We start from the raw sequence: 10,213 nt of genomic DNA on the forward strand, positions 1-10,213 counted from the left end.
GGCCCATAAGGGAGAAAATGTACAAACACTAAATGCTTTTCAGCACGGCCTGGAGTAATGTGAGACTATTTGGGAATGAGAGAATCTACCCCCAGACACAGGTGCCAGAACAAGGGGTGCTGCAGCATCCCCTGGCTTGAAGTGATTTCCATCTTATCCAGGATTTACAGTTTGGTTCAGTGGCTCTCAGCACCCCCACTATGCAAACTGTCCCAGCGTCCCCAGAGGGGGAACTCAGTGACTCTAACAGTCACTCTGCTAATGGTGGGGTCTGAATGAATTAGATGCTCAGGCTCAGTCTAGGGTAGGATGAGTGGAGGAGGGTCAGAGGAGATGAGCTGGCTGATCCTGACCATGTTTCCTACCACAGACAGACCCTCGGCGGCTGATGCTGCGGAGGCAGAGGTGGGATCTCCAGGCCTCCCACGAAAGGCCCTGTGGCAGTGGTTCTCAACCTGCGGCCCGTGGGCTGTATGCGGCCCAATCAGCACACAGCTCCAGCCCATATGACATCCTCAGGGCCATACAGGTAGTATTGGATGCGGCCCACATAATGCATTATGGGCCGCATATGCAGCCCACAATGGTAAATAGGTTGAGAACCCGCTGCAGTCTGTGGGAATCAGCCCCTCTCAGCGGTGCTGGCTGAATGCAGAGGGGGCAGGGAGAGGGGGCAGAGGGGGTGAGTGATGAGGCAGCACCTCTCTGCCCCTGTGCTCTCCCTCGCCTCTTATCCCATGAGCCCCAAACACTCGATAGCCCTTTCCTCACCTGTGGCCCATCAGCTCAGCAGCCAGGGCTGCAGCAGGGAGGAGGGGCTGATGGGGGCTTCTCCTCCTCTGCCTGGGCTTTGCTTAGACCAGGCAGAGCCAGAGGTCACTGACCAGCTGATGTTCGGCTGCTGCTGGATCCTCACCCCAGCGATGGGCAGCTGGATCCTTGGGAACCAAATAGCCCTGCTGTGTGTGGGAACGAGGAAATGGGTTTGTCACCATGGCCGGCCCCAGTCAGGGCCCTGAGAGAATTTCCCTGCTGTGTGGAGGAGTCTCTGATGTCCAACATGGCATTAGCTCCGCTTGAAGTTGAGTGGAGTTGACAATGCTTGATTCTGTGGGAGCACCAATTGGAGATTCCCCCACATTCAAGTTCTCTCTCTTCTGTGGATCGCTGATGGGTAATAATGTGTGAGCTCGGACTGAATCTTTTCCTGCAGTTGAGGTATTTCTAGAGTCGCTCCCTCTTGTGTGAATTCTCCGGTGTTTAGTAAGGTTCGAGCTGTTATTGAAACTTTTCTCACATTCCAAGCATTTATGGGGCTTCTCTCCAGTGTGGATTATCTGATGTGTAATAAGGGCTGATCTGCGACTAAAAGATTTCCCGCAGTCCAAGCATTTATGGGGTTTCTCTCCCGTATGGATTCTCTGATGTGTAACAAGGGCTGATCTCACTTTGAAACTTTTCCCACAGTCAAGGCACTCATGGGGTCTCTCTCCCGAGTGGGATCTCTGATGTGTAACAAGATTTGACCTCTGAATGAAACATTTCCCACACTCAAGACATTTATAGGGTTTCTCTCCTGTGTGCATTCTGCCATGTATAATAAGAGATGATCTCTGACTAAAGCTTTTCCCACACTCAAGACATATGTAGGGTTTCTCTCCCGTGTGCATTCTCCCATGTTTAATAAGGGATGAACTCTGACTGAAGCTCTTTCCACAGTCCAAACATTTATGGGATTTCTTTCCTGTGTGGATTGCCTGATGCGTAATAAGGGTGGATCTCACAGTGAAACTTTTCCCGCAATTGAGACATTTAAAGGGTTTCTCTCCCGTATGCATTCTCTGATGTGTAATAAGGGCTGGTCTCTGACTAAAACTTTTCCCGCAGTCCAAGCACTTATGGGGTTTCTCTCCTGTATGGATTCTCTGATGTGTAATCAGGGCTGACCTCACAGTAAAACTTTTCTCACAGTACAGGCACTTGTAGGGTCTCTCTCCCGTGTGGGTTCTCTGATGCGTAATAAGGTTTATGTTCTGATTGAAACATTTCCCACACTCAAGACATTTATATGGCCGCTCTCCCGTGTGGATTTTCACATGTTTCATAAGGGATGATCTCTGACTGAAGCTTTTCCCACAGTCCCAGCATTTATGGGGTTTCTCTCCTGTGTGGGTTCTCCGATGGGTAAGAAGGTTCGATTTCCGATTGAAGCTTTTCCCACAGTCGAGGCACTGATACAGTCTCTCTCCTGTGTGGATTCTCCGATGTTTAGTGAGGTTTGAGCTGTCACTGAAACTCTTCCCACAGTCCAAACATTTATGAAGTTTCTTTCCTGCATGGATTGTGTGATGCAGAATAAGGGCTGATTTCACACTGAAACTTTTCCCGCATTTGAGACATTTGTACATTTTATCTGCCATATGGATTCTCTGATGTGTAATAAGGGCTGATCTCTGACTAAAACTTTTCCCACATTCCAAGCACTTATGGGGTTTCTCTCCCGTATGGATTCTCTGATGTGTAATCAGGGCTGATCTCTGACTAAACCTTTTGCCACATTTCAAGCATTTATGAGGTTTCTCTCCAGTATGAATTCTCTGATGCGTAGTCAGGTTTGAGACCTGATTGAAACATTTCCCACACTCAAAGCATTTATAAGGCCTCTCTCCTGTGTGCTTTCTCCCATGTATAATAAGGGACGATTTCTGGCTGAAGCTTTTCCCACAGTCTAAGCACTTATGGGGTTTTTCGCCTGTGTGGATTCTCTGATGAGTGATAAGGTTCGATTTCTGATTGAAGCTTTTCCCACAGCTCAGACATTTATAGGGTTTTTCTTTCTTGGGATTTGTCTGTGGGGCTGTGGTTTCCTTGGGATTCTTGCATCCTACCCTACGTTCAATGGATTCCTCCTCTTTCTTTATTGGGTGGTTTCCCAACTGCCTCTCTGGCCTCTGCCGACTTCTCCAAGTTTTGCCCTGTTCCAAGGACTGGGAAAAATTCCCTTCGGCTCTTCTCCAAAAGTTCCCCTGCAGTTCCACTTGCTCGGGATCTTCCTGCTGTGAATTCTTCTCCTTGTTCTCACTCATCATCGCCTCATGAACTGCTGGAAGAGAGAGAGAATCCAGACAGGAGTCATTCCCTGTGCTGGGGAGAAAGGACAGAACAGGGAACAACACAGAGGAGAAAACACAACACAGTAACTAATGGGGAGACTGAGGGCTGGTCTACACTACACAGTTAGGTCGACGTATGGCAGCTTACATGACCTAATTATGTCAGTGTACACACTACAGCCTTGTCCTGCCAGTGTAAGTGCCCTACTATACCAGCATAATAACTCCACTTCCAGGAGAGGCGTAGGGCTTATGTCCCTGTAGTGAGGGCGACACATTGTCTGTGTAGACACTGCCTTCCTTACATGGGCTGTTGGCTGTCTTGTGAATTTCACAGCTCTCCTGGAGCTGTGAAATTGACAAGAAAGCCAGACTCCTGGCTCCACAGCTGGGCTGCTGCCAGGTCTCCGCTCCAAGCCGGGCTACCACCTGGGCTTCTGGCTTGGGCTACTGCCCATGCTCTCCGCTCCCCACTAAGAGCCCTGCTGCCCCCCGCGGTCCAGGCGCCATGTTCCCTGCTGGCAGCCCAGCTGCCCTCCTGGCTCTTGGCTCCCCACCGAGAGCACAGCAGCCAACTGGACTCCGGGCACTGATCTCCCCACCGGAGGCGAGAAGCCCAAGGCGGCTTCCCCCGGTTCATGGCTCAGCTCCCCACACTGCCCCTCTTCAGACAGTGGAAGCGCTCTGGTGAAGACGCAAACCACCGACAGAAGGAGGGGAGCGTGGACATCAGCCACGGCAGTAATTACTGTGGTGGCTGTAAGTCGATCTAACATAGGTTGACTTAAGATTGTAGTGTAGACATGCCCTCGGAAATTGGACTCTGCCTCCACATCCCATCCAAATACTCCCAGGGAAGTAAAGTCAGGGAGTGTAGCGGGGAGGTCACCCGCTCCTGCCTGAAAGGGCTTAAAACAGCCCTGGAGAGGGCTGGGGCAGGGGGAAAAACTGGGCTGATTGGGAAGCAGCCACAGCTGGGGCCACGCCCCAAACAGACCTAGCTGGCCCTATAAAGGCAGGGAAGCCAGGCGTAGGAACACAGAGTCTCTCTGTGCTTTCAGAGAGAGAGAGAGGGAGGGGCGGCGGCGGCGGGCGGGCGCGCGCCTGGCTGCTGGGAAGCTCAGGGTGCCTAGAGTGAGGCAGGGTTGGGGAAAGGCCAGAGGGGCTGGGGAGCTCCAGGCTAGCAACTCCCCAGGCTGCAGGGCCTTGTCCAAGGCCCCATAGAGGCACTGGTTTGCAGAGAAGGGCAGCAGGTCCAGACCCAACCTTGCCTACTGACACTGCAGTCTGCCCCAGGGTGCAGGGGTGAGTTGGTGACCGGCAGTAGCCTATGTCTGAGGTGAGGTGGGGATAGAGGGGTGGGGGTTCCCTGGGGAGGGGAGACCCTGAGACTGAGGGGTGTACGGCAGGGGGCAGCACCCCAGATAACGGGGCACCAGAGTCCAAGGAGGGACACGGGGGCCAAGCGGCAGTGGGACACTGGCCTGCAGAGGGTGCTCCAAGGCTGGCAGAGCTAATTCCTGGAAGAGACCAGCAGGAGGCACCATGGGGTGAGTCTGCACAGGGTTACATTAACTGTAAGGTGATTCCTCACTGTAAGGTCTGAGGCCTTTTTCTGCAGCCACATTAGGACAGCAGGAGCCATGAGACAAGAAGCAGAGAGTCACATTCCCTCTAAATTGTATCAAAACAATGAAATATCGGGCTGCTAAGAAGGAGATCCTCTCCTAATAGCACCCACCACCACCAGATAAAGGAACAGGGCTTAAGATGTTTAAAGAAAACTTCGTTGGACAGCATCCTGTCTGGCAAGGAATCACTTATCAACAGCTGTGATTGTGAAATCCCCCCTTCTTTACTGTTTTGTCTTTATGGTCCCTGCTTTGCTGTTGTTTATCTGTATCGTCTCTGTCTGGTTCTTTGCTTGTTTCTGTCTGATTGTAGTGGGGCAGCTGCCCCGCTCCTGGAGAACAGGGGTTAAAAGCAGCCAAGCTAGGCTGATGGGGGAAGCAGCCACAGCTGGGGCCAAGCCAATCAGGGCCCAGCTGGCCCTGATAAAGGGGCTGTGGGGCCAGGAGACAGAGGAGTCTCTCTAGTTGTGGAGAGAGAAGGACCTGGCTGCCTGGGAGCTCAGGGTACCGGGAGCAGAGCAGTGCTGGGGAAAGGCAAGAGGAGCTGGGGCGCTCCAGCCTGGCAAGTCCCCAGGCTGAGGCCTTGCTAAAGGCCAAAGCAGGTACGGTGGCTACAGAGGTGCAGCCTGGGGATAGGCAGAGGCAGCTGGTCCTAAACCCTTGCCAATGCTGAGTGGCCATTACAGACTGGTCTGCCCCAGTGAGCGGGGGCTAGATGATGACTGGCAGTAGCCAGAGGCAAGGTGGGGTTAGAGGATTGGGGGTTCCCCTGGGAGGGGAGACCCAGAGTGTGGGGGCACTGCTGGGGCAGAACCCCGAGGTAAAGGGGCACTGGGGTCTGGGAGGGACATGAGGCCTAAGGCAGGTGAGCCACTAGCCAGCAGAGGGCGCTCTGTATGCTGGAAAAGAGCTAATTCCCAGATGACCAGCAGGAGGTGGTGCGCTGGTGAGTCTTCGCCTTGCTACACTGATCCATAACTAATTATGCAAGGTTTAAATCTGCTCAGGTGGTGGGGTAGGATAGAGTAAAGAATTGTTTTGCAATATGTTAGGCTTGGTCCAAGAACTATTTTGTAATACTTTAATAAAATGATAGTTTACGGTCAAGCTAAGCAGGACTCAAATGCCACTATATAAGCTGGGGTCCAAAAGGAAATTCTTTAGAACTAACTCTAGGACCCAGCCCAAGATCAGAGATGCCAGATCTCAACCCCCTGCCGACTATATCGTGCAGACGCTGGAGTCCCTGGACAAACCAATCCTGACTGGCCACCAGGAAAAGTTCATCTGCCTTGTTGGGAGTGGTGAGCATTGTATGCTTAGCGTGTGTGTTCTGTCTTGATAACTGTTCTTAAATAGAGGTTAAGGCTATTACTGTGTAAGGCTCTTTCACTGGTTAAAACGTCCTGTAAGCCCGCAGAAGATTACGCTCTGACCCCTAGGAACAGGGTGGGGGGCAGGGTGCCTAAATTAATTGTATTATGCCTTGAGTCCTAGGAACAGGGTAAAGGTGGGTGCCATAGAGTGTGCCGATAACACTAAAGGATGGGTGGGAAGCCATAGGTGATATCTGCCATGATGAAATGATACCAGAGGGCTACAGCCTGACTGGGTGGGGTGAAACACAACCCGGAGAGCTTGCTAACAACACATCTTCGGGCATCCCAGCTTTTTCATTCACTCGCCAGATGGTGTGTGTGTCAGTTTCACTGATTCCTCACCTGTGTGGGTTCCTTTGTGGATGTCCCATTCCTTGGAGGTGTGGAGATCAGGGATCCACGGCTCCTCCCCGCGTTCCAGCCGGGTGATCAGCTCCGGTTTGGGAACAGGAAATCCTGCTCGTAAGGGGGGGGAAATCAGGAAGATGAGGGTGTATCTTGAGTATTGACAGAGTATTTGGGCTGGTCTACACTGGGGGGGGAATCGATCCAAGATACGCAACTTCAGCTACGCAAATAGCGTAGCTGAAGTCGAAGTATCTTGGATCGAATTACCTGGGGTCCACACAGCACAGGATCGACGGCCGCGGCTCCCCCGTCGACTGCGCTACCGCCGCTCGCTCTGGTGGAGTTCCAGAGTCGAGGGGGAGCGCGTTCGGGGATCGATATATCGCATCTTAACGAGACGTGATATATCGATCCCGGATAAATCGATTGCTGATTGTTCTTTGTTGTCACAAAGAACATTCCCTGAGCTCAACCTGCCCCGTGCTGAGCTGGGGGACTGTGGAATCCCAAAAGACAGGAACATGGCCACTGTAATTATGTGGATGTAGAATCTGAACAGATGGGAACGTGGCCACTCAGCCCCCAGGGAGAGGCAGATGTCTGTGGGGGGGGAGGAGCTGTCACAGCATCACTGGGGGCTTCCAGGATCTGTGCACTCTGGGGGACTTGCTGATGCAGACACCACTCTGGTGTTAAACCCCTGCCTAGTTCTAAACCTCCAGAGCCTTCCCCATGGCTGGAGCCAGTCCCAACAATGGAGGATCACAGGGACTGTGAGTATAAAGAGACACCAGGTGGGTGATGTAATATCTTTTCTTGGGCCAACTTCAAAAGCATATCTTTCACTAACCGAAATTGGTCCAGTCAAAGGTACTGCCTCCCCCACCTTAGTGTCTGTCCATCCTGGAATGAACGAGGCCACACCAACACTATAAATTAGTGAGAAATAACAGACAGATCCATACACTGCTTCTGCCCCTTTGAAAGCTGGAGGGATGGGGATGAATCAGCAGGTTTATGACTCCCTGATCCCATTGGAGGGGGCATGGCGGGGTACTCAACAGGTGGACCACAGGCCAAATCTGGACCATCAGACACTTTTGAATGGACCCCAAAATCTTATTTACTTATTTATTTTCTCTAGAGTCTGGATCTTGACTATACTTTCACCAAGAAAACTGGACCTTGACAAAAAAATAGACTACCCCTGCGGCATGGAGATGAAAGTCTCTCACACTGCATGTGTAGACTCTGGAGTCCATTTCTCCTCTAATCTAACTGAGCAGGGAAGAACTGACCAGATTCAGACACGCAGACCCCACGCCTTCTAGTATCTGAGGGGATGGGAATCCCTTACCCAGCGAGGTCACCGTTTCGTAGTTCTCCTGCATGACGTCCCTGTAGAGGGCTCTCTGAGTGGGGTCCAGCAGAGCCCCCTGCCCCTGGGTGAAATACACAGCCACCTCCTCGAAGGTCACCGGCATCTGAAACAACAAGAGTTCCCCACTCAGCACCTGCTGCCCCAGCCACAATCTCACTATTTACAGGGGAGGAGGCCCAGAGTAGCAGAATCCCATCTCCTTCCCCCCCCCCCCCCCCCAATACCCTGCTCAGAGCAGCCAGGAAGCTTCAGGGGGTGGGGAGAAGGTGAGAGCGCCTTGTTCCCCCAGCAGACGGGGCAGGGCAGGGTCTTCTCATTTCCCACACACTGGCCAGCCATAGGCTGATGCAGGAAGCAGAGCTCTGAGCCAGGGCAGGAATCCCAACAGCTTCCCTTCGTATTTCAGAGCAGTCTCTGGCCAGTGGGGTCAGGCTCCAGCACTGGGACTCTGGTCAGTTTTCCCAGCCCTGCCCAGGGGGGGTGTTTCCTGTTTGAGAAATGGGGGAATTCCTCTCCCTCCCTCCAGCTCCCCGCCCTGCCAATGGGCTTGCTCAGAAAATCAGGCCCAGGTTGACCATGTCCCAGCAGGTTTGTCACACCCTCCCTACTTCCCCCTGTGTGTTGCCTGCCCCTCCCTCTCTACCACACCCTGTCCTGCAGCACCCTGAAAATCTCCTACCTGAGCTGGCTCCATCATAGCCATTTCCCTTCCCTGTCCCCTGGAAGACAGGAGGATCTGGAGCAAAATGTGGATGTGATTCCTCAGCCTGTCAGGGCAAGAGGGGAGGTTTCAGAGGGGGCTTGAATCCATTTCACACCTTGATTCCCCGCAGGCTCTCTCCCTGCAGACAGATGCTCTAGAACAGGGGGTTCTCACAACAGATCTTTTGGTGGCCTCAGAGTGTGGCCATCAAATCTTGCTGGTGGCCACTCTGACAAATTTTCCTAAAATACTTATTTGTTTTTCCTAAAGTTAATTAGGGTTGTTGATTGATCGCAGTTAACTCATGTGATTAACTCAAATTAATCGCTATTAAAAAAATTAATTGAGATTAATCAGTTTTAATTGCACTTTTAAACCAACTGAAATGTATGAAATATTAAATGTTCTACATTTTAAAATATATTGATTTCAATTACAACACAGAATACAAAGTGTACAGTGCTCACTTTATATTTTTTATTACAAATATTTGCACTGTAAAAATGATTAAGAAAAGAAACAGTATCTTTCAATTCACCTCGTACAAGTACAGTAGTGAAATCTCTCTATTGTGAAAGAATAACTTAAAAACGTAGGTTTTTGGTGACATAACTGCACTCAAAAACAAAACCATGCAAAACTTTAGAGCTTATAAGTCCACTCAGTCCTACTTCTTGTTGAGCCAATTGCTCTGACAAACAAGTTTGTTTACATTTACAGGAAATAATGCTGCCCGCTTCTTGTTCATGCCACCTGAAGGTGAGAACAGGCATTCGCATGGCAGTTTTGTAGCTGGCATTGCAAGGTATTTACATGCCAGATATTTTTTTCACATCTTGGCTCATAGAGCTGAGAAGCGATAGTCATATGTCCCTCATGATTCAGCCACCAATCCAGAGGACATGCTTCTATGCTGATGACACTCATTTAAAAAATAATAATAATAATGCATTAATTAAATTTGTGACTGAACTCCTTGGGGGAGAATTGTATGTATCTGACTATTTTATCCACATTCTGCCATATATATTTCATGTTATAGCAGTCTCAGATGATGACTCAGCACATGTTGTTCATTTTAAGAACACTTTCGCTGCAGATTTGACAAAATGCAAAGAAGGTGCCAATGTGAGATTTCTAAAGATAGCTACAGCACTCGACCCAAGGTTAAAGAATTTGAAGTGCCTTCCAGAATCTGAGAAAGACGGGGTGTGGAGCATGCTTTCAGAAGTCTTAAAAGAGCAGCACTCTGACATGGAAACTACAGAATCAGAACCACCAAAAAAAGAGAATCAACCGTCTGCTGGTGGCATCTGACTCAGATAATGAAAATGTGTCTGTCAGCACTGCTTTCAATTGTTATCGAGCAGAACCCATCATCAGCATGGACACACGTCATCTGGAATGATGGTTGAAGCATGAAGGGACATATGAATCTTTAGCGCATCTGGCATGTAAATATCTTGCGACGCCAGATACACCAGTGCCATGCGAACACCTGTTCTCACTTTCAGGTGACATGAACAAGAAGCAGGCAGCATTATCTCCAGCAAATGTAAACAAACTTGTTTGTCTGAGCGATTGGCTGAACAAGAAATAGGACTGAGTGGACTTGTAGGCTTTAAAGTTTTACATTGTTTTATTTTTGAAGGCAGTTA

General features: G+C 50.4%; 1 protein-coding gene across 1 annotated transcript; it reads right to left on the bottom strand.

The window, feature by feature from the left end:
• Positions 1 to 1,007: 1,007 nt before the first annotated feature.
• Positions 1,008 to 7,862, bottom strand: LOC135887404 (zinc finger protein 260-like). The gene is made up of 4 exons (XM_065415172.1): positions 7,829 to 7,862; positions 6,466 to 6,579; positions 2,548 to 3,103; positions 1,008 to 2,211 (listed from the first exon to the last, which is right to left on the bottom strand). Exons 1-4 carry the CDS (start codon positions 7,860 to 7,862, stop codon positions 1,008 to 1,010), a joined length of 1,908 nt encoding a protein of 635 aa, XP_065271244.1.
• Positions 7,863 to 10,213: the final 2,351 nt, after the last annotated feature.

This window comes from Emys orbicularis, chromosome 13, assembly GCF_028017835.1.
Source record: "Emys orbicularis isolate rEmyOrb1 chromosome 13, rEmyOrb1.hap1, whole genome shotgun sequence".
In the NCBI taxonomy this organism is placed as follows: Eukaryota; Metazoa; Chordata; order Testudines; family Emydidae; genus Emys; species Emys orbicularis.